Raw genomic sequence first — 22823 nt, 5'->3', positions numbered from 1 at the left:
TACAATACCATCGACCTATCATTCTACCTCCCCACCCCGTACACGTCCTTGCGCGACGGACAGGTTTCACGCTCTGCGCTGCCCGACCTCTTCTTTCATATCCTGCTGTGTGCTGATGGTAGGCAGTCTGGTCTATATACTGCCGCAAGTGGTTTCTCCTAGGATTTAGGTGCAAACTGAACTTTGCGCAGCTGAACCCACGAAACAGCAATCTGCGGTCCTATTGCAAATGCAATGAGTATTTTGCAACACATTTGTTTCGGAGAATATGGACGATATGGAGGTTGGCCCTGCCAACCCCAATCCTGCAAAGCGACCCCTCTCGGGCCAATTTCCATCTAGTCTACCCTCGGCCGCAGTGCGAGATCCTCGGCTTGCCGGTCCTCAAACGTCAAACACCCAACAGGCCTACCCGACGGCTCCCACAAATCTTCCTTCGGATCCTAGGTCTCCAGTGGGATTGCCACAGGTGGCTGGAGCCTCGCTCCCGACCAAGCAGCCAACTCCTAGGAACAAGGAAAGCCAAGATGTATCTGGTCACCAAAGCCTTTCTATCTCGGACTTGGTCAACTCATTAATCAAAGTGAACAAGGCCGAGGAACAAAAGGAAAGGCTTGAAAAGCAAATCGCTTCCATTACGAGAAATCTCAATAGGGCCAAGCAGTCTTCGCAATTTCCAAGCGCCATTGCTGTCCTCCAACAGCAACTGGATGCGGCCCAGGAGGAATTGTCAAGCCATACCAAATCAATCAACCGGAATAGAAGAATCTCCGCCCTGGCGCAGGATAGTTTCACTGCCATTCTGTCGCAAGCAAAGCCGCAACCTCAGCTCGAAAAGATGCCTGAGAGGATTGGGAAACTGGAGTCTCAATTGAGTGCGGTGCTTGAAAATTCCAACTCGACCGCCGGCCGCGAGAAGGCACAGAAAGCAAACACTGAAACTGAAGGATACCCAGTAGCCTTGCAGGGTCCGGGCCGAGATATTGGAGAGCTCAAAGAAAGGTTGCAGAAAGTGGAGGATGCTCTCGGAAATTCCAATAAACTTCAGGAAGCGTTGGGTTACGTGAAGAAAATCGCGAACTCGGTTGCTCACCAATCTAAGCGATATGGTCAATTTACGGCCAAGATCTCAAGTCTTGAGAACGAAGTCTCCGATGCTAATAAAAAGCTTGAGGAGAAGGTTTCTATCGTCCAGACCATGGCCAACACCATCGAGGAAGAAATGAAACATTCCAGTGAACAGCTGGAGAAGGGCATCTCGGCGCTTGGTAGCAAGATGACCACCATGAATGTTCAGATCAAGGACAAGCTTTCGTCTGTCGAAGGCGATATCAGATCACTCGAAGCAAAAGATCAGGAGCCTAGGAACGTCTCGACCAGCGTTTCAGACCTCAGATCCGATTTGGAAGCCCAGAGAAAGCAGGCCATGGAGGCGATTACTACCCAGGAAGCCCATTTGGGGGACTTGCGCAAGCAGCAACAGAACCTTGATAATGGCGAAGGGGGTCTATCAGATGTGGCAATCACATCTCCCAATGGCGGGGTGCTTGCGAGACTGGCATCTTTGGAACGCAAAACCCAGGCCCATACCACTATCCTCAACGGAATCAAAGAACTCCATAGTCAGGCGGATGATGTGCGCCTGATTCAGCTGGAAGAACTACGCAAGAGCCACAACTCTGGACAAGCACTGTTGGAATCTAAGTACGATGAAACCTTGCAAAATGTGGAGAGAATGAGCAAGAAGCAATCCGAACACGACACGACCATGCGTGTACTAAGGACTGACTTCTCCGGAGCCGTACGGCGGCTTCAAGACTATGTTGAGAAGGAGATTGAGGGATTCGGAACTCGCCTCAACGAGGTTTCTGCCGTCACGCAAACCGTCAAGAAGTGCGAAAGCCAGGTTGAAACTCACTCCAAGGGCATCCGGTCACTGGAAGAACGATGGGGAAACATCACCACCGGCGACCTGGTCAATTCGATGGCACGTGCAATGCACGAAATGTACCCATCTGTTGACCAACTAAGCCAACAATTGGTAGCTTATAAAAGCGAAGTTGAGCTCAAGTTCTCTGCACTCAGAGCAAGTACGGACACGCTCAAGGCCACAATCGAAAAGGCCCAAGCAAACGCCTCAAGCGCCCGGGCGGAAGCAGACCAATCCCGAGCACCACAGGTGTCACCCGAGCAGCACCAGGCTTTAGATCAGGTTGCCACTTTGCTCCAAAAGGTCAACGATCTCTCCGACCGTCTCACACCCATCGATCAGCTCACCAAGGGTCATACTACTCAGTTGAACCAAAACCTCGAACAACTGAGCGAAATACATAATAAACTCGCGACTCACGAAGAATCCATCGTAGCCATGGCCGAAAAGGCCGATGAGCAAGCGGGGCGATATGAAGAATTCACTGAGTCCTTGGTTAAGTTCGATGCATTGACCGAAAGGTTCGATGCTCACGTATTGGAACTCGAATCTTTCCGCGGAAAGATCGGAACAACGCTCAAGGGGCTGGCCAATGCTTCGCAGAAGCGTGAGACCACGGTGGACGAAGATCTTGCTAAAGTCAAGGAAGACATCTCTCAGCTGCAGGCACTCCAACAAGAGGCCAAGAGCTTGATTAAAACCATGAAGGAGCGACAAGAAGCTCAGGCTAAGGGCGCTCATAGCCTTGATGTGGTCAATGAACACACGTCACGACTTGAAAAGCTCTGCAAAACAGTCGAAGAGCTCAATCAGGCCTCGGAAAAGCAAAAGGCAGCGACGAATGTTGACCTTAACAGGATTAAGGACGATGTGTGGCAACTTCAACGTGTTCGAGACCAAGTACAAAGGTTGACTAGGATCGAAGAGGAACGGGATGCCACCGGTATCAGTTGGGCCGTTATTGACAGTCTTATCTCACGACTGAACGCATTGGAACGTCCAATTGCATCAGACGATGGATTCTCAAACCTGGGAGGTGGACTCGAGGGTCTAGAGAGGGAACTCAGAGACCTCGAGAACGAGTTCAGAGGCCTCGAGGAGTCGATGAGAGTCTACCTCAGACGTCTGAGAAAAACCGAGGATGCTGCCAACTTCATGAAAGAGGGTACACCGAACAATCGTGATGCACCCGACAGACCAATGGGACAGCGCATCGAGGGGCAGCCGAGTCTTCGTCATTCGCGCTCAGATGGCCCTCCATCTTTCTCGCCCAGATCAGCTGCAAGCCCTGCGGCATTTCCCAAAGGGCCCCAGCTAGGTGGGTACCAGCCGCTTCTTAAGGTCAATACGAGGGGTCAGTTCGAAAAGCCTCCACCGAAACCGTACCCGTCTGTGAGGGGGGGTCGACCGCCCCCACCGGGACCCAGCGGCAGCAATAGCTCACCGTATAAGAGCAATCCCCCCGAATTCCGTCAGGGTAGGAGTTCATGGAGACCGACGCCCCCGCTGCCAGCGGATGAGGAAGAAGACAGTATACAGTCATCTTCGTTCTCTGACTCTTCGCCAGCTCCTGGTTCCTCTGTCCCACCGTCTTATCCAGGCTCAGGCAGGAAGGACAAAAAGCGAAAAAAGCGAGGGCAGATTTCGGAGGAAACCGCGAGAACCTTGAAACGCGCCAAGAAGCGCAAGCGGCTGCCGCTGGAGGATGATATTTGAACTGGACAGTTGACTCGTTCAACGTCATGGTTTCATCTCATGTCCTCAACCCGTGTCACTAGTTATCTCGTCCCAACTTCCCTCTCTGCCGTGCTCGATAATACGACTCGCCATGTGAAACATCGATATCTACATGAGCCCCTTTGGGGGAACCCGAAAGAAATTATTACGTTCTAGCATACGTTTTCACCATTCGGTCAACAGGCCCAGTGCCCGACCGGGCGATTTTTACCCCCCACTGATAACATTCTCATAAGCCCTCTATACAGTCCACTACCTAGAGGCTAGGGACAAAATAATGTACATATCGAACTCGCTATGAAATATCCGTCTGTAAACACGTCACGTGACCGGGCCGCGACCGGCCCGTGGCGGCCCGTTAGGTCGATTCCAAGAATTTGACAACCGCTGTCCCCGTGTAAGCAAACAAGGAAATCGATTATAAGAGGACAGGGAAGGTTTCTTACCTTGTCGGAAGTCCTCCGGTTTCTCGGAGATGAGCCAATGGCCCGCTTCGACATCCGCAATTTGTGCATTGGGGAAGAACGCCTTGATAGCAGGCATAGTCTTGTCCGAGACATACCTTGACTTGGTACCACGAACGAAAAGCGTTGGACCTTCGTATTTAAGGTTGTCGGACTGTTTGAATGGGAAATCGGCCATATTATCCAATGAACCTCCGATGATGGACAACGGCACACGGAATTTAAGTGTGTTGTCTTCCTCTGAGCGGATCAAGTTGGTAAGAAGGAACTGGCGGATCGGTAGAGACTGAATATATTCTCAGCATGTGCGGCATTACTGGAGACTGCAAGGCTTGCTGCTTGCTGCTCCTGTTAGAAGATAATTGACATACCTCTTCATAATCTCCGAGGATTTTGTCGGCGTCAGATTGCTTGGTGACCTTCTCGGCTTCAATCTTTTGCATGCCGCGAACGTATTTGGGAAAATCGCTTGCAAGCGCTGCGTTCACCGGGGCATTGTCGACGGGGATCAAAGCTGACACGGTTTCGGGTGAACGCAGTGCTACCGCCATTGCGGCTTTGGCGCCCCTATTTCACCTGTCAGTATGCGTGGTCTGTTTGCTTTTTCCAAACTGGGGATTAGCAAACACGGCCACGTACATGGAATGCCCAATGAGAACACATTTGTCTAGTTTCTGTTGTTTGATGAACTCCTGAACATCCTCTGCCATGACATTGTAGTTGTGCTCTGGGGCATGGAAAGACTGGCCATGGTTACGCAGGTCCTGCAGATTTGTTCAGTATTTGCAGACTAATCATGTATTTTCTGGGATAACCTTGAGCTCACCAGGGCGAAGATCTGACATTTCAAGTCCCGTGCCAAAGCTCTGAGAGATGTCAGAAATGTCGATTTATTTGCTTTGGAAATGACAGTTGACACATACTTGCTAATACTTCTGTTATTCTGTTTCGACCCAAAGAGTCCATGTAGAAACAAGATTGGCAGTCGAACAGCTTGGCCGTTCTCGGGGCCAAATACTTGATATGCGAGCTCGGATTGGAGCACTCGGGCTGTTGAGAAGGCTCGAAGGCCTGGAATGCCGCGTGTGGCGGCGCGGAGAGAGAACATAATTAAATAACAAGATGTGAGTTGTAGTCAATGTATTGTACAAGGAAACGTGATATTTTTGTTCTGATACAAAGTCACGAAGTCACAATTGTTGGGATTCAGGTTTCAACTTCCATTTGAAATTGAAGCATTCCAACTCCAAGTAGTTCCATCTGCCGCCCCAAAAAGGCGGTGGACTTGGGCTATCCACCGCCTGCCTCTTTCAGCATAATTTATGGGAGACCTCTGAGTTACCTCAGCATGCTCAGACGACACATGATTCGCTGGGTCATGTTCACATGACCTTCCTAACCAAGTTAGGTTCAGCTCAGAAGTGTCGTCTGAGGAGTATTTTGAAATTTTGCCAAGAATTACCGACCAACAACTTGACCGCTCCTTTGGTGTGTGAATTTCGATCTCAACGTTCTCAACAACCACAGACCTGACCATCTTCAATCTTACAAGCGTCATAAATGCGAACTGGACAATTACTTTGATACTATTTTGAAGTTTCCACGCCTCCTAGAACGCAGGTCTTATGCTTGAACGTGCTGGTGAGCAATGTCGAGTTTTATCGGGCATCTACATGGCAATAGCCTGGTAGAGAACACGCGTTTTGAGACCCGAGCTGATGATTTTTCCTTCGATCAGTCCATTTATATCCATCATACCTCGCTTAAAAAAGACTCTTCGAGGTAAATATCCTCGCATCCGATCGTCTGATACCTCGATCGAACCGCGAAACGAGACCGAGCAGCGGCTTCACGAAATTCAGAGGAGATTGGCCGCAGTATGTGATGAGATTGAGCGTCGAAACCTTATCACGCAAGCTGTCCAGCTCATACCACTTCGACGCCCATTCAGGGCAGATCGACTGCATCTCATGGATGCTATTCAGGTAGTTCAGACGGAGATGCCAGAAGCCAGTGACTGGAAGAACCCATTCGAGCCGGTGATATGTCTCTGAAGACACCGACCTCTGGTTTTGACATAGCCAGATGAGGTTGCAAGTTTTCTGGTCTCCGTAGACGAGATATAGTCTATCTTGAAAGGCGGACTGTTCATCGAGGCCTAGCTGCTCCAGAAAGATGTTCTCTAATACCCGATAGGTTCCAGTCTTTGTGGCTTCGTTCCATGATATCTCGATGTCTTCCGACTTCCAGGCCAGCGATGCCTGGATCAACATTCAGAAACGTTGCATTTTCAACGCCATCAACGCTGTCTATCCCTCGGCTGTCGCGAAGATATACCGGGGCGCGGAAGACCGGCGTCCATCGATGCCGCAGCTTGATATCCTCTCATGCACCCGAACTGAGCATCTCACGCTGGGTTCCATCTTGGAGAATGAAGCCACAAAGACTGGAACCTATCGGGTATTAGAGAACATCTTTCTGAAGCAGCTAGGCCTCGATGAACAGTCCGCCTTTCAAGATAGACTATATCTCGTCTACGGAGACCAGAAAACTTGCAACCTCATCCGGCTATGTCAAAACCAGAGGTCGGAGTCTTCAGAGACATATTACCGGCTCGAACAGGTTCTTCAACGAATTAGCAGAGGATATCTCTTCCAACAGAATATTCTGTCAGGACCTGGAGAAGCGCGGACTTCTTGATATGCTTTCATCGGGAAACCCAGTGCAACTTGGATTTACCCTCGAGTATAGATATTCCCGTTGAAAAGAAAGCTCAGCAGATTGCGATCAAACAGAAATGCAAAGTGTTCTCCGACAATAAACGCAGTAAAGCATATGAAGATTAGTAAAGCGTAGACTTTCAGTAGACTTCATTTCCACTACGCGGGAAATCTGCCGATGAGACACATCAGAAAGAGGACCCGGGAAGAGCAAGAAAAATCTCATTTATCTCCATCTTGAGGGATCCAGCCCTGGAGCCTAGAACATATTACAAATGCAACAGTCCTGCCGGAGGATCTGCGGGGGATACGAGGGAAATCCAATCGAGATCCATAACTTCACCTCATCTACAGAACAACATCTAATTGAAAGCCAACAAATTACCTCAGCTCGTACCTGTTGTCCCTCGAAGAGAAGCAGTCTAACTATGGCCAACCAACCGCAACCGTACAAGATATCTGTCTCCAATGACACTCTCAAAGATCTCCAGCAACGCCTGGCATTGACCAAATTCCCCACCCAACTAGAATCCTCCGAAGAGGATGAGTGGAATTTCGGCACCCCATTGAAAGAACTCCGACGCCTTGTGGAGTATTGGAAGAATGGCTTCGACTGGCGCAAGGCAGAGGCCAAGTTGAACGAGCTCCCACAATATCAAACGCAGATCGAGGTGGACGGATTTGGCCCTTTGAATATCCACTGTCAGATTCATGTAATGCATATGGATGCGTCGATACTAACGGAGTTGACTTATAGATGTCCATCAAGTCAGCACGACTAAGAGCGCAATTCCACTGCTATTCTGCCATGGATGTGAGCTTCAGCCCCCACTTACCATAGAAACTGCGATTACTGATTCCCGTATGTAGGGCCTGGCTCATTTATTGAAGTCTCCAAACTACTGCCGCTGCTCAAAGGCGACGAAAACAGCCCCGCATTTCATGTCGTGGCTCCCTCGCTGCCCAATTTTGGCTTCTCTTCAGGAGTGACTCGTCGCGGGTTTGGCCTGCTACAATATGCCGAAGTCTTGCACAAACTTATGATCAAGCTTGGCTATGAAAAGTATGGTATGTTATCAAAATGGCCGTCAATCTAGAACTGAGAATTAACCCACTCGATAGTAACACAAGGAGGCGACTGGGGATTCTGGATCACTCGAACCATTGGCTATCTATACCCTGAGCACTGCAAGGCATCTCACATCAACATGGTATTAGCCAAACCCCCCAGTTTCGCCGATAACCCCTGGGCAGCGCTACAACACGCCGTCCTGCCGTACAACTCCCGGGAAAAGAAAGGTCTGGAACGGTCTGAATGGTTCCGGAAAGAAGGCTTCGGTTACAACGCACTGCAAAGCACAAAGCCGCAGACCATCGGTGCAGCACTAGCAGATAGTCCCGTTGCCTTGTTATCATGGATCTACGAAAAGCTTCACGACTGGACAGACTCCTACCCCTGGACTGACGACGAGATCCTCATTTGGACATCCATCTATTGGTTCTCTGCTGCCGGGCCGGCGGCCAGTGTCCGTATCTACTATGAGACTATACATCCACAAGGAAACAAGAGTTCCTACGCGCACTTGATCGAATACACACCGCATGTGAAGCTAGGTATTGCGCATCTTCCTCGTGAGATTTCAATCGTCCCAAATTCTTGGGCAGCCGGGTTAGGGCCGGTCGTGAGGCAAAGTGAGCATTCACATGGAGGTCATTTTGCTGCTTGGGAAGTCCCTGAGGCTATTGCCGAGGACCTGCGGGCCATGTATAACAAGGATGGGCCTTGTTACGCAATCATCCCAGGAAAAGACGGGTATTGACTTGCGATTGTCAACATGTTCTTCGGCCGGCTTCGAATTCGGTGGTGCATGCATCTCTGACAGATCTGCAGTTGAACTTAGGTGGTGAAAACGCGACTCCAAATTCCATATCGTATCTCATTCCAACATGTTCTACTCATACAACCATTAACCCGAAACCAACCAAGAAACAAAGTAACACGCAGTGAAAGGACATAGTCATGGCGCTGGCACCACCAGTCGCCCTCTCAAAGCTGAACAGTGATGCATCGTCGTTCGATGCCCCCGTCAGCACGACCTGTGTTGAGTTCGCAGCATCAAGCCTACCCGTGAATGTAATTTCGAAAGTCACATTTACTTTCGTGTCAGGCGTACGGCGATTCCTCTCTTTAAACCCAGTAACCGTAGACCCAGACATACTCAGCTCAAGAGTGTCATTGGTCATAGACCCACTAAAGTATGTCCCAGTAGGCCACACAGTGATGATCTCCCCCAACTTATTACCATCAGAGCATAAGCCCTCGGGAAGAATAATCAATTGATCCGAAAGGCCAGGATTATCATAGCGTTCAGGTCGCCCATCATCCCGTTCGCTATCAGCCCAGCTCTTCAAATCATACACACCATCGAATTCGACCATATCGCTGTTCCCAGCAGCCTGGGTGATATTCAATTCCACAGCATCCATAGCCTTGGCCTCATCTTCATCGTTCTCGATCCAGTCCACAGTCGTCGACAAGCGCACAACATCCACTTTATCACACACACTGTACGAATAATCGATATCTGCGAGACGGATGTTGCTCTCCCAGGCCTTGAAGCCTATCGTAATGGGATTGCTTAGTCCAGCAGGTTCGGGCGCTCTGGCTGCAACCCATGCAGCGCCTAGCATGCGCATGGTGCGTTCGCCAGCTGGACATTCCACCTTCGATGAACTGAGCATTTCGGTCGTTTTATTAGGGACCGGTTCGATTGTGTATGTGAAGCTGGCTTCGCCTTTGAAGAAGACGCCGTCGTATTCGCTGTATGCGCTTGCATGGCCACGGCGTGGTTCGCGGTTGTATTTGTCGTAGTGGTCGGGCTGCATATCTTCGAGATTGAGGCGGTGGGTATCTGTGCAGGAGACGGAAGATGGTGTAGAGGGTGTGTAGGTGTCGTCGCTGCCGCTGGAGTCACTGGAGTCATCGTAGTCACTGGAGCCACCAGAGCCACCGGGGCTACTACTACTGCTGTCGCTGTCGATGTCGCCGCCTCCGCCTTTCCGGGATAACACCCCCGTTGGAACGGCTAGCAAGGTGAGAGCCACGAGAAGAGGGTGACGGATCAACATTTTCTTCAGTCAAAGTCGTGATTCACTTCATAAGGTATTCGAACAAGAAGGTTGTTGGATTGTCAAGTCGTTGATTCAAAGTGTCTGCCTTCTGGGTAACAAAAAGGAAAAAATCTCAAGAACCCAAAGGGCCAAATGCGCCCCATAGTTACGAGCTTATAGCCGTGCGCGTCCTCTGATCTTCTATTTTGTGCCGCAGCCAAATGGTCAACGGGCTATCGTTGGTGGCCCCTGGGCGCCAAGGTGCCAAGGGGATGAAGCGGGACCCTGCTCGTGTTTGTCGGACAGTCATTGGCTAGGAGCCCATCGAGTTCCAATCTTAGCAGTCCCTGCCACTTTCATCATCGTATTGAGGGCCTTCTCCGACGAATCAACAAGTACGAGATAACCCTAATCTCTTTCCTACCTTCTTCACTGAGTCAGGAGTCTGTCTTCGTCGCTTCGAAAAATGAGACGCGTGATGAGTCCATTGCTGTGAGTATTCTGGTTGAATAAAGAGCAGAGATCCCGTACAGCACCGATCTTTTACTTGGGTGGGGAGATCAATTTAGTAGTACGTTTATTGGTCTTGATGCTGATCATCCCGAGATCTGCCCGTACCTGCCCTCTTGCCGGTGGAAGTGCTAGAAGGATACCTATGCTGCTTGATAATATTGGATGTCTAGAACGAAGTGATTATGATGATACACCAAGTTCCTTGAAAGGCCCATCTTTCGCCCGGTGATAGGTCGTCTAAGAGTAGAAATTGATAGCCGTCCGGAGGGAGATATTGGGCTCAGTAGTAGTAACCTGTGGCGTTCGGTGCGAACCACCTGATCGAGCAGCGATACCCGAGGGTATGGGTGCTCTTTGCCTCTGCGAAGTTGGCAGTCAACTCCCAATATCTCGCTGCGGATGGAATCAATATCTCTCTCCGGACGGCGATAAATTTCTACCGTACTCTCAGACTATCTCTCACTGGGGCAAACCTAGAAGGGGCATTCCAAGCACTACCTAGGTTGGTATATCATCATCGTCAGAAGGGGTAAAGCGGCGTGGTATATACCTGTGAGAGTGGCGGTCAGGGTGCATCATCCATAAGGCTAATAACCTCTAGGTTACTGGATTGGAACAACATGCTGTATACTCTGTGCGTCAAGAATGTTTTATTAGAGGGAGGAAGTAGGAGAAAGGGGAAGAGAAGAGGGGTCTAGTCTTTGACTCTTTACTTTATTGTAACTACGGAGTATAGTTAACCCTATTCGGATTTGGCCTAGTACAAACAGTTGCTGTCCCGTCACAACCTCGGTATCGAAAACTGAAGCCAAGGAGCATCTCTGTCATGCTGGGTGAACCCTACTCCGGGGAACTGGCGGCGGTGGCACACGCGTTGAGTGCCCTAGGGGGATTAAAACAGGACCGGTCACGCTACTCACGAGAAACAAAGCGGCAGCACTCACACTGAGGAACCCCCGACAACAGCCGGACCAGGAGACTACGGGAACGCGGTATTCAGTAGGAGATGTATTGATAGTTTGTGATAATTGCCCTTTAGGCTTAGCTGCTGGAAGTTAATGAATTGTGTGTAATAGTGTATGTGTAACTATCTGGTTCATCTGTTGAAGTCAACCTTTGCATTGTTCTAGGTAATGACGCTAGATAAGGTCAACATACTCGAGTATAGATCTGGCAAAGTGATGCATTCCAGGACATAAGATTATCCCTGAACCTCTGGTCATTGCACACGCGTATCTCGCACAACATGGAAACAAGCGACCCCATCATTCGCCAGTTGCGCAACAAGCCCATACTCCCAATCAAGATACCCTTGCATATTCTCGCGGGCATTGTTTGTCCCCTCATATGGCCTTTTATACACGTCGATGGGCTGGGAAAGCCACCGTGACTCAGTTTCGAGCGGATTCCCAGCTGCCACCCAGGCTTCTGTCCCACCGACAAGATACAGAATTTCCCGCGACACAGCCTTTCGGGCATCCTCAAGATTCATGGCGGCAACTTCACCATCCGGCGAGGTCAGCACGATAGGTTCGTCACCCTCTATAGTCTCCAGATCCCGGGCAAGTTCGGGCCCGGAAGTGAACCATGCGCCGGGAATGTGGCCTTTGCGATAGGACGGGCTGCGGGCAAGGTCAACCACGGTCACTGCTGTGAGTTTTTGAAGTTCATCGGTCGTGATTGCCCCGGACTTAGGAGACTGCCATGAGGGACTCAGAGGTACCGGAAGGCCATCAGGTACTCCGGACTGATCTTCAAAGACATACACATCCCATCCGAGTTGGAATAGCCAACTAGCCGTCATGCGTGCGCGCACACCGTCTGTGTCATATAGAACAATACGAGATCCTCGGACACCGACCCATTCATCGGTAGCTTGAACTAATTGACCACCAGGGGCATTGGTGAAGCCCGCAGGGTGACCAAGAACATACTCCTCCGGGTCTCTGACGTCCAGCAGGTAGAGAGTTCTGTCTTCCACCTCGGCAGCAAATTGAGTGAGTTGGCTGCCGTTAATGAAAGGAACGCCAACATGCTCAGCCCACGATTCAGCATATTTCCGTGCCCTTCGCGACGCCTCAGCCGAAGGCCGTGGAACCCGTTCCGTCTTCTTAGTATCCAAGTCCAGACCTTCCAAAGTCCACCCGATCGTCCCATTCCGCAGCGCAACCACTTTGTTGGGGATTCCAGAATTGATCAAAGATTGCGTCCCAACAATACTCCGCGTTCTACCCGCGCAGTTGACGACGACCATCGTCTCCGGCGAAGGCACAGCTTCAAAGAAGCGATACAATAATTCTCCACCGGGACAGCTGCGGCCACGAGGAATACTCATCGTCTTGTACTCCTCGAACCGTCTGGCGTCCAAAACAACGACATCACTCTCACTTTCCAGAACACTCTTGACATCCCGGGCCGATAAGGATGGAGTGTGGTTGATAGATTCGACAAGCTCGCCAAATGCCTTGGACGGCACATTCACATCGCGATACACCTCGCCGACACGTGCGTATGCAGAAAGCCCGCCTTCCAGAATGGAAACGTTTTGGTATCCCAAGGCTGTGACTCGGGCTGCGGCCCGATCAGCATACCCCTCACCATCGTCGTAGATAACAATGGGGGTAGACAATCGGGGGACCAGAGGTGGAAGTTTCTTTTCGATTTCCGAGACTGGTACGCTCAATGCCCATAGAGGATGGGACTCTGCATAGGGGCCTTCTTCGCGGACGTCTAGGAGGGCAATCTCATGGCGATTTCTCCAATGGTGGCGCAATTCGTGGGCAGTTATCGTTTTTGTCATTGTTACTTAGAAATTATGATGCAGGTACCTGGTTAATTGAAGTTTTCGAAAACTTCATCTGGAATGAACATACGCGAAGTCCTCGGGTGTTTTTGGGGTAGCTCGGAGGGTTTTGGCGGGGAGACTGACCCGCTCAGCCTCCAATTCAATATCCAAGCCGTCACCTGGTTTAAAAAGAAGTTATGGGCGTTCGCGGAAGAGAGATAGGAGATTGAGTGATTCTATGCAAGTTGCTGACTCTATAGTCTATATCCATGGAGAAGGAACTCTGAGTCAAGTCTATGATCTATGATCTTGGATATCCCCGCATTGTGCCCCTCGGGACAACCGCAGATAGTGGACCAGCTATTGCCAGTTCCATGGTAATCTCTACATGGACCCTTCATTTACCTCTCATCCTCCACGGCTTTGATCCCTATGCTTTTCCATTTACTAAGTTATGGAATAATGACATAAATGTGCCCAAGCGGCTCGTTTCGTACGCGACCCCGCTCGCCGTGTTGACGCCATATCACCACCGGATGACCAATCCTATTCCAGTGGACACCAGCTCCATGGCTTCGGTCCAGGGCTGCTTTGCTCGTTAGGTGACAAGTCGACACATCCAACAAACTATGAGCTCCACACGACAACGAAAGTCCTGCGAAGCATGCCGTAAGAACGGATCTCCCCATCAACGAGTACGTAGCTAATGATAACCAGGAACGCGGAAGCTGAAATGCTCAGGCGAAAAAAGCGGCTGTTCTCGTTGCCGAGGCTTGTCATTGACATGTAGATTCAAAGACAAAGGAGCCCCAGGACGGCCAAGAAAGCGTCCACGAGAAGCCCAAGACAGAAATTCGCCAAATCGAGATGAACTCACAGGCTCCTCAGCCTCCCCGCATTCCTCATCTGTCATATCTCAAGCAGCTCTAGTCCCCCAAGAAGCCGCCAATATGCTAGTGGGACCGGGTGAGTTCGACTCATTACCATACGAGCTATCCGCAAACTGCGGATTCGACTCTTCGCATTGGCAAATGCTCGGAAACGGCGATATATGCTCCTTACCCATTGAGCTATTACAAACCCCCCGCCAGAACGGACTACATCCAGACCCCGGGATGTCTCCAACCGGGCTAGATGTATATGGCTCACCGATGTCGTTCTCACGGTCATGTAAATGCGACGAAGAAGTCTCCGCTCTAGTCCGGAACCTGAGTCGAGCAAACATGTCTCACGAGGTCATCCCGATGCTTCGCAGGGGAGTATCTCTCACAGAGAGACTACTTATATGTCCGATCTGCTACGACGTGTCAAAACCGCCTCGAGTAACCGTGCAAAATGTGCTTCTCATCGGCCAGCTCATGTTTGAAGTCACATCCTGCTACCAGAAGTACCTTCGCTGGTTGGACAAACACTGTACGGAGGTTGATGCGAGGAATGAGAGTAATACGGTCTATCTTGACTCCGGGCTGGGGGTCAATTTGCAGATCAGCGGCAAGAAGTTACGGGAACTTGTCACGCATGGCCTTCAAGCAGATGCAGAACGGCTCCTGGGGCTAGGGAAACAATTTGCACAACGGCAGCGTGATCGTCATATGGTTGGTCATGAGTCTTGTCCAGATCCAGAGGGGCGTTGTCGGAAGAAGGAAGATGGTGTTGATCATGATCCACTGGACTTGTGTCCGCAGAACCCTGTGGCGCGGAAATTGGTGCCTTGTTTTCGGATTGTTGATGAGGTTCGCGGGATGATTGAGCAAGTTGCAAATGCTGTTGTGTGATACCCTTTCTGTCTTATTCCCTAAGCTTCTGGGAGCTGCCACGGTGAGACTGTTGTATTTGTCACTAGGTTATTTATGGATGGGCCTGCCTTCCATTGTGTCTCTAAGCAGAATGTATTAACTCGGAGAGGAAACCGTTCTTCAGGGTGGATAGCCCGAGAGATTTCGAGTTATGAAGTCATCAAGCTTAAGGAATATATTCATTTAGTCAAGGTACCTAGTCGTGATCTAATTACTACACTTCGATCCCCCACCGCAGCCATTCACCTGAGCCTTATTAGTAGACGACGGGATGTTCCCAAGCCTACAAAAGCATGAAGATGTGATATCAACATCAGCCTCCACGAGTGCAAGGTTAAGCTGCTGCTTGATGATAGTTGCCTCCGCATGCCGGCCCAAAATTCCAAGACACTCGTGATAGCCATGGAGGGCCCACACGTTATTTGGGTGTTGATGAGCACGTTTCGGTGTCGGAGAGAGTCCCAGATCTTCAGCATAAGCTTGTGCAGCTTGTTCAACATGGCCCTGCTCCAATGAGAGAGCCGCGTATGCATGTCGGGCAGGGAGCATCCATCCCCATGGCTCCGCAAAAGGCAGCGCGTCTTCAAGGGCAATTGCTTCCCGCAGACTGGAGAATGCAGTCTCGTAATTTCCCCGTCTGTATTCAATTTCCCCATCCAGCATGGCAGTTGCTACTTTGAGAATGTCGGTGATTTTGTTCGGGAAGTCGAGGCGGGTGGGAGGGACAATCTTCGAAGCCTCTTTGAAGAGTTCTCGCTCCTTGTCGGCTTCTTCAAGCTGAGCTGTGGCGGCGTAGGCGACGCCTTTTCCATAGTGTCGCATAACATTGGTGACACAGTAGAGACTCTTGTCTTCAAGCGGATCAAGCTTCTTGAGTTCCTCCCACATCCCAAATCGAATGAGAACGTGGACTCTGACAGCCTTGAAGAATTCCATCCAGTCCGCAAGTGCAGGCGTTTCTACTCGAAGAATCTCTTCTGTGATGGTCGCCTCCATTCGATTCGTCGCGGACAATGCCGCTTTTGATTTGCCACCGAGCATTGCGGCGTAGATGAGGGAATGATAGTCGTGCAGGCGGTAGTAGCTGTAGAACGTCAGGCCACCGTTCTGTTGGAAATATTTGTCGTCTGTGATGGTCGCCTTGTAATTGTATTCCACCGCCCGACGATAATCACCCACAAGAACATCGATGTGCGCGGGCATATGGAAGGTGTGACCGGTATCAGGGAAGATCTCGCGAATCATCTCTGCTGCAGGCAGTGCAGCCTCGGGTGTCGCCGACATCTCCATCAGATGGATGTACATGTGTGCAGGACCTGGGTGCTTTTCGACACCCGGTAACTTCAGGGAGCGATCAAGCAGATCTTTCACTTCGAACACTGGGGAAGATGCTATAGGGAGTCCCGTAGACGCATCATATAGCTTTCGCGGTGCACAATTCATCAACGCATCGGCGAATAATGTGATTAAATCGAAATCATCGTGATTGAATTTCGCATATACCTTTCTCATGGCGTCGGCGTATGCTCGGCTACATGCGGCGAGATCCCTGTTTGGGTCGTCGTTGGGATAGCGATTTGCATGAGCCTCGATGATCGCCCGCTCCCATTCCGATGCATTCTCCGCCCGTTTCAGCGCTTCCTGGGAATATAGGTAACACTGCTTCATCGCATTGACTCGATCCACTCCGTCGAACAAAGCCCAGGTTTTGTTGTAGTTGGAACCTGAGCAGAAAGATACTCCCCAGTAAGCCATGGCGCATCCCTCGTCGTGTGCGATTGTCTGCTTGTAACAGGTGATTGCTTCATCATGATTGAAGCAATATGTCCAGACAAGGGCCCGATCAAACCATATTTGGGCTTCTTGGGAACTGGTAGTGACTTTGCGACTCAATGTTCCCAAATCGAAGTAGGGGTCACTTGAAGCTCTTGGAGCTGGTTGAGGTCTGCAGGAGTTCATTGTCCAAGCGATGAGAGGCGAACACCAAGTATGCTATGCCAGGACTGTGTTGCGACGATTCGACGAAGAAAGTCGAGATCTAAACAGTCACATGAGGGGTTCTCCAACTCGTGAGGGGTACCGGGCTACGCAGTATTAAGGGGTCGGAGGTTTTTGGCTAACTTGGCGTCGGATGGCGTGATTGGGAGTCCTATCGGACCTTTTTCTGTCAGAGAAGTATACTCTTGGGACTTGAGGTCCGATTTCTATAGAGATTCATCCATAGTATGTACATTGAAGAGAAAAGAATGGGAGAGATGGACAGAGAGAGAGCAAACGGATCCAGGACCTGTCAGGAGATTACTCCAAGTTTGAGGCAACATTACCGTACAATAATGGTATTGGAACATGTATTTATGTGCTACAGGTGATGGGAGATGGTAAGGTAAGGTAAAGGACCAGACATCCATGTTCCCTTGGTGTTGGCCTCAGGCCGCCTACCCTACTAAACACTCGGTTATGTTCGAACTTTCTAATGAATGTCTCTGCTCTCTGTATACCGGTGCTAAGAGCCTAAATTGTCTATCGCTTTTTCAAATCATTGTCCACGACATCTTCCAATATAGTCTCGCCTCTCTTCTCAGCCGCAATCTTGGCTAGTTTCAAATGCCTCGTGTCACGCTCCGTGTCCCAAGTCACCCACCATGTAATCGACGTCAAGATCGCGCAAGTACCCACCAGGCCCATGGCTACGGAGAAGGGCACTGTATAGTGAGGTGCGTACTGGCTTTGGAACAACTGGGGGCCGAGCGCACCTCCGATTTGGCCGTAGCTGTTGACGAATCCGATAGAAAAGGCCGATCCCGTGGCACGAGAGGTGGTCTGAACACGCCATGGCCTATCATCACATTGTTAGCTATTAAACATGAAGTCGGTTCAGAATGCGCGGGACACACCACATGACAGGGTACCATCCTGCAGTTAAGGCATTTCCGATCAGCGTTACGGCATAGATTGCCCCATTGCTCGGATACGCAACAAACACGCCGTAGCAGGCTATAATTATAAGAAGGAAGGTAAGTGGGTACAGCGGACGTGGAATACGGCTGCGATCCGCTGTAATGCCTGTAACTGCGATGAACAGGAGACCGCAGACCGTGATGGGGATGTTGAGGAGTTGGGCTTTGGCGATGCTCCTGAATGGCTGTCAGTATTGCCTAGGGGGATGAAAGCTAAAATTTCAACTGCGAGGAAAGGCACAACTTACGTGTAGCCGAGGTTCGCGATGACGGTTGATTGATAGAAAGTGACGCCGTTAGTTCCAACAGTGAAGGTGGCCCAAATGAAGGTAAACAGCCACAATCTCTTGTCTTTGAGCGACGTGATAATCTCCCGCATCTGAAAGTGCTCTTCATTGGCACGGGGAGCATTGGCTGGCAGTCGAGCCTGGATAAATTTCTTCTCCCGCTCAGTCAACCACTTTGCTGTCTCGGGGACTAGTTCGCATGGTCTCATGTCAGCGACTTGTCGTATGTTGTGGACGCAAGAAAAGGATACTTACAGTCCGGTAGCAGGAACCAAACGACAACAGCAAAAAGTACCGTGGCAATGCCTTCGCTCAGAAACAGCCTATGCATGTATCAGTATGCATCCAAAAGAGAAGACGACAGATAACTTGGGGATCGGCTTACCATTGCCACCCAGACAGTCCTCCTGCGCCAGATACGGTGTCAAAAGCATAGGCAAGGAGGCCACCGAAGATGCCTGAAACATTCCCGCAAATATCTGCGTTTTATGAGTTAGAAACGTCTCACGCAGGAACTATCTGAGATCATATCGCGCGCGGCTTACAGAAATAAAGCAGTCGCAAGGACATCTCATCTGGTCGATACCAATAAGTCATCTGGAGAATGACGCCAGGGAATTGCCCAGCCTCGGCCTATTGAAGCGTCAGTTCAAATCGAAGGCCAACTGTGGATTGGATCTTCTGGCATATGAACTCACCACACCCAGCAAGAAGCGTGTGGCATATAAACCGCCCTTATTCTTCACAGCAGCATTGCACATGAGCGCGATACCCCAGCCAAGCATTATTCTGGACTGCCATTTTGAAGGCGAAAATCTTTTTAGCAGTAAGTTTGAAGGCGCCTCTAGGACAATGTATGGGACCTGGCACAAGCTGGATTAGCAACATGCAACGAGTCATCTGAATCAAATATCGCGATTGGTAACTCACATAGTACAGAACAGTCACAAGATTGTACTCGTTGGATGTGATTCCTAGCTGTGTCATAATATTCTGATCGGTTCCTTTATTCATGATTCGAGCGTTGGAGGCCTGCAAACTGTAAGTAAAACCGTACCACTCAAGGACGCTTGATCAGTGACCAAATGCCAATATGATACGCACATTGTTGCTGTCCAGATTCTTAAACATGAAGATGAGTGAACAAAGCGTCATCAGTCGCCAGTCAATCTTGCGCAACAGCTTCTTTTCCTCCTCAGCCGTGAGCAATGTCCTACCGCTCATCCGTTCCGGATCGTAGCCATCAATGCTAGCCTGGCTCGATGAACCTTCCGCCAACTCCTCACCACGTCTGGCAAAATGAAGCTCGTGGCCGCTCTCGCTGTTATTGGTAGATGTTACAACAGAGTTTGTGGTTATCCCCAATTGCTTGTCCGCCATAGTTGCAACAGTGCTATTGGCAATACACCAAGCCCAGAATTGGCATTGATGAGCGATGATTACTGAATATCCAAGCCAAATGGCTTGGTTTTAACGGTTTCAAAATCCTCCGCAAAACACGTTTGAAGCTTTGACCAAGCTAAAAGCCCTAAGCCGACAGCCATGGTATCATCGCGCACCAGGATTGCAAATGTCATGGCCCAGGCCATTCTACAGGTTCCAAGGCATTAATCTAGATAGCCTTCTCTAGTACTACCTAACTGCCACATGACCATATCAGTAGAGATCAGGAAGTAGACTTAGAATAGTAATTCTATTAGGGGTATTGGGAGAACAGAAGATTGCCATGTTAAACAAGGCTCTCACAGGCAGAAGGCAGTTAAGGGAACATTGACCAAGCTTCAATGTGTTTATTAACTTACTATGGTGTATATCTTGTTTCCAAGTGCTCTTGGCATTGAAACCGTCGAATCATTCTGTGAAGTGTAACTAAAAGATGGTCAGGAATGTGTCCGCGATCACGCCAACGGAGGATATCGTGATGAGATTTGGGATCCAAGGGCCAAGGAAAGATCAACCCCAACGAAAGGACCATTTTCATAATAAAGGATGGAAATGCTCCGATTGGAACGGACCTAGGTATGGCAATCGCAGAACTGCGGGGAGAAGGCATCGGGGTTCTGATAAACCCTACATTTCTCTCTACATCCGAGGCCATTCTGATCATTGTCTCAACACCTTATTACTTCACGCTGTATTGATCTTGTATCTATTAAAATCCATCCTAATATCCCAGCCATGGCAACATTGACCGAACCTCCAGCTCCGGTTCCTACTGCAGTTGATATACCCACCTACCACCAGATACCAGAGACCTCGGCTGATCGTAAGTTCTGGGCTGCTCATTCCGCTCTTCCCTTATCACTACAAAGGTAGCCACTCAAGCCTTAAGATACCTCCGCTCACAGTTGTATATAGTGGACTGGGCAGACCTCGCCACCTTAGACCTTTCTCAGTTTGACCAGCCTGGTGGCAAGTCGCAGTTAGCGAAGCAACTTTTCGAGGCTATTCAGAAGATTGGTATGTAGCACATAGTCCTACCTCGCTGGGTCGCACCTCATGCCCTTGTCATACTCATCCGCACTTAGGCTTCTTCTATATCATCAATTTTGGCCTCACCCAGGAAGAAGTCGACCGCCAATTCTCCATTGGCAGAGAGATCTTCAATCTCCCACTAGAGGAGAAACTCAAGTTCCGCGCAGAACTTGAAAAAGGTGGCTACAATGGCTACAAGCCAAGTGGTCTTCGAGTAAGTCAGGAACCCCATGATATACCCCAAAGAAAGAATCATAACTAACTTGAGTGTAGGAAATCAGCCCGGGCGTCTTTGACAACACCGAGATCTTCAACATCCCAAAGTTTATCCCCGCCCTGGAGCGTCCCCAGCCGGAGATCGTGAATAAGAACCGACCTATCATTGAAGGCTTCGCACGCCATATTCATGATGAAATCGTGCGCAAACTCCTCACTCTGTTCGCCATCATACTCGAGCTCCCTGAGGACTATTTCCTCAAGGTACATCGCTACGAGGAGAAGAGCGACTGCCACCTACGGTACATGAAGTACCACCGCCGCACCGAAGAAGAGAACAAGAAGTCAAACGGCATCTGGTCCAAGGGCCACACCGACTTCGGCAGCTTGACCCTGCTATTCCGCCAGCCAGTTGCCGCGCTGCAGGTCCGTACCCCTGAGGGCGCATGGAAGTGGGTGAAGCCGTACCCGGGTAGCATCACGGTGAACCTTGCCGACTCGCTTCATTTCCTCACCAATGGCTTCCTCAAGAGCAGCGTTCACCGCGTCGTCGCACCTCCGCCTGATCAGAGGGATGTAGACCGTCTGGGTGTGCTGTACTTTGTCCGTCCCGAGGACGATCTCGAACTGCGGCCGGTGGTGAGTCAAGTGCTACAGCGCCTGGGGTATGATCAGATCACGGACAATAGTGCGGTTGGCATCACTGCTGGTGACTGGGTCAAGGCTAGAGTGGCCAAGGGAGTTGACAGAGGTGTGGCACGGAGCGACGTTGGGGACCAACCTATCCTCAATGGGGTTGTGGCTAAATACTACGACTAGAGTCGCAAGCCTACAAAAAGTCACCTACGGGCCTACCAATGAAACTTCCCAAGAACCAAGCTTAGGTAGTCAATTGGAGCAGATATAGCTATAACTAAGGAGCGTGAGGATATTTGAGAGATTGTGCACCATCTCAACAGATATCCCAAAGATCATCTGGCTTGTCACGTAGAGTCGTAATCAAATCTCCCAAGACTTAACGAGGTTTAGATGCAGCACTTCCAGGATCCATCTGGGCATCCAAAGTCCCAGAAGACACTGCGTCTGTTGGATGGGCACTTGGGCTTGTGGCACATAGCCGGTCTGCTGGGAGTACCCTGTTGGTAGCAACCGAGGGCACGAGCCTGGATGACCTCGGCGCTCTCCAAAGGCACAACGGACTCTGACTCGACGGCGGCGGCCAGGGTTTCTGTTATTGTCAGCAGGATGCGGGGGAGTGAGTGAATTGTAGTGAAAACTGACGCTGGGTGGCGAGACTGAGGCAATTCGTGTTAGCATCTGTCATCTTCCAGTGTTTCATATCAGAATAGAGAAAGACATACCCGAGGATGGCAAAAGCGATAGTGGCACTGAACTTCATTTTGGCAGCGGATGAGGTCTAACTTCTCACTGATATAGCTAAGATTGCTGTGGTTGTAATAGTTGATGATGAATAATGATGAGCAAGATTCCTGGAGAGAATCTGCTGTATTTATACCTCACCTTTGGGCATCCTTCTCTGTTCATTCCAAGTGCACAGCCAGACGTGTCTGTCCGGCTCAATGTGACGAGAAGATGATTCTGTTGATCACAATAGCCAATCCAAATCCTACACAGGACGCCAATATTGGAACTATGCAAGTAACCCCCAGGTTCTCGTATTCAGACTTGGCCGCCGTGTTTACGCTGGCTTTCTCTTACCTATCTGGCATTCATTCCGCGAGACTTGAGACACTGAAGAAGCTCAGGAAGCTGGATGTAACCTCCGTCTCGTGTTCTTATGCACCGGGCCTGCACCTTCGTGTTTCTTGGCC

At 50.1% G+C, this 22823-nt stretch overlaps 11 protein-coding genes across 11 annotated transcripts; 5 read left to right on the top strand and 6 right to left on the bottom strand.

The window, feature by feature from the left end:
- Positions 1–268: 268 nt before the first annotated feature.
- N7515_002514 (uncharacterized protein) lies at positions 269–3646 on the top strand (the record flags this gene model as incomplete). The annotated part of the gene is made up of 1 exon (XM_056663258.1): positions 269–3646. The coding sequence occupies one exon, from the start codon at positions 269–271 to the stop codon at positions 3644–3646; it is 3378 nt and encodes a 1125-aa protein (XP_056525371.1).
- A 379-nt stretch (positions 3647–4025) lies between these two features.
- N7515_002513 (uncharacterized protein) lies at positions 4026–5239 on the bottom strand (the record flags this gene model as incomplete). The annotated part of the gene is made up of 6 exons (XM_056663257.1): positions 4026–4054; positions 4114–4417; positions 4503–4698; positions 4771–4895; positions 4958–4997; positions 5055–5239. The coding sequence occupies 6 exons, from the start codon at positions 5237–5239 to the stop codon at positions 4026–4028; spliced, it is 879 nt and encodes a 292-aa protein (XP_056525370.1).
- An 862-nt stretch (positions 5240–6101) lies between these two features.
- N7515_002512 (uncharacterized protein) lies at positions 6102–6831 on the top strand (the record flags this gene model as incomplete). The annotated part of the gene is made up of 2 exons (XM_056663256.1): positions 6102–6170; positions 6328–6831. The coding sequence occupies 2 exons, from the start codon at positions 6102–6104 to the stop codon at positions 6829–6831; spliced, it is 573 nt and encodes a 190-aa protein (XP_056525369.1).
- A 448-nt stretch (positions 6832–7279) lies between these two features.
- On the top strand, positions 7280–8671 carry N7515_002511 (epoxide hydrolase family protein; the record flags this gene model as incomplete). The annotated part of the gene is made up of 4 exons (XM_056663255.1): positions 7280–7553; positions 7609–7665; positions 7722–7919; positions 7974–8671. The coding sequence occupies 4 exons, from the start codon at positions 7280–7282 to the stop codon at positions 8669–8671; spliced, it is 1227 nt and encodes a 408-aa protein (XP_056525368.1).
- Positions 8672–8807: 136 nt separating this feature from the next.
- Positions 8808–9980, bottom strand: N7515_002510 (uncharacterized protein; the record flags this gene model as incomplete). The annotated part of the gene is made up of 1 exon (XM_056663254.1): positions 8808–9980. One exon carries the CDS (start codon positions 9978–9980, stop codon positions 8808–8810), a length of 1173 nt encoding a protein of 390 aa, XP_056525367.1.
- A 1714-nt stretch (positions 9981–11694) lies between these two features.
- On the bottom strand, positions 11695–13275 carry N7515_002509 (uncharacterized protein; the record flags this gene model as incomplete). The annotated part of the gene is made up of 1 exon (XM_056663253.1): positions 11695–13275. One exon carries the CDS (start codon positions 13273–13275, stop codon positions 11695–11697), a length of 1581 nt encoding a protein of 526 aa, XP_056525366.1.
- A 935-nt stretch (positions 13276–14210) lies between these two features.
- Positions 14211–15035, top strand: N7515_002508 (uncharacterized protein; the record flags this gene model as incomplete). The annotated part of the gene is made up of 1 exon (XM_056663252.1): positions 14211–15035. One exon carries the CDS (start codon positions 14211–14213, stop codon positions 15033–15035), a length of 825 nt encoding a protein of 274 aa, XP_056525365.1.
- A 228-nt stretch (positions 15036–15263) lies between these two features.
- Positions 15264–17015, bottom strand: N7515_002507 (tetratricopeptide repeat protein; the record flags this gene model as incomplete). The annotated part of the gene is made up of 1 exon (XM_056663251.1): positions 15264–17015. One exon carries the CDS (start codon positions 17013–17015, stop codon positions 15264–15266), a length of 1752 nt encoding a protein of 583 aa, XP_056525364.1.
- Positions 17016–17576: 561 nt separating this feature from the next.
- On the bottom strand, positions 17577–19680 carry N7515_002506 (uncharacterized protein; the record flags this gene model as incomplete). Its single annotated transcript, XM_056663250.1, has 9 exons — positions 17577–17892; positions 17951–18190; positions 18262–18490; positions 18556–18623; positions 18686–18779; positions 18846–18933; positions 18999–19163; positions 19231–19332; positions 19405–19680. 9 exons carry the CDS (start codon positions 19678–19680, stop codon positions 17577–17579), a joined length of 1578 nt encoding a protein of 525 aa, XP_056525363.1.
- A 798-nt stretch (positions 19681–20478) lies between these two features.
- N7515_002505 (uncharacterized protein) lies at positions 20479–21810 on the top strand (the record flags this gene model as incomplete). Its single annotated transcript, XM_056663249.1, has 4 exons — positions 20479–20566; positions 20659–20760; positions 20829–20989; positions 21049–21810. The coding sequence occupies 4 exons, from the start codon at positions 20479–20481 to the stop codon at positions 21808–21810; spliced, it is 1113 nt and encodes a 370-aa protein (XP_056525362.1).
- A 206-nt stretch (positions 21811–22016) lies between these two features.
- N7515_002504 (uncharacterized protein) lies at positions 22017–22390 on the bottom strand (the record flags this gene model as incomplete). The annotated part of the gene is made up of 3 exons (XM_056663248.1): positions 22017–22219; positions 22273–22286; positions 22353–22390. 3 exons carry the CDS (start codon positions 22388–22390, stop codon positions 22017–22019), a joined length of 255 nt encoding a protein of 84 aa, XP_056525361.1.
- Between the last annotated feature and the right edge of the window lie 433 nt (positions 22391–22823).

Source organism: Penicillium bovifimosum, assembly GCF_028826915.1.
Source record: "Penicillium bovifimosum strain IBT 22155 chromosome Unknown utg000002l_segment0_segment0, whole genome shotgun sequence".
Classification (NCBI taxonomy): Eukaryota; Fungi; Ascomycota; class Eurotiomycetes; order Eurotiales; family Aspergillaceae; genus Penicillium; species Penicillium bovifimosum.
This window is presented reverse-complemented; position numbering and strand designations above follow the sequence as displayed.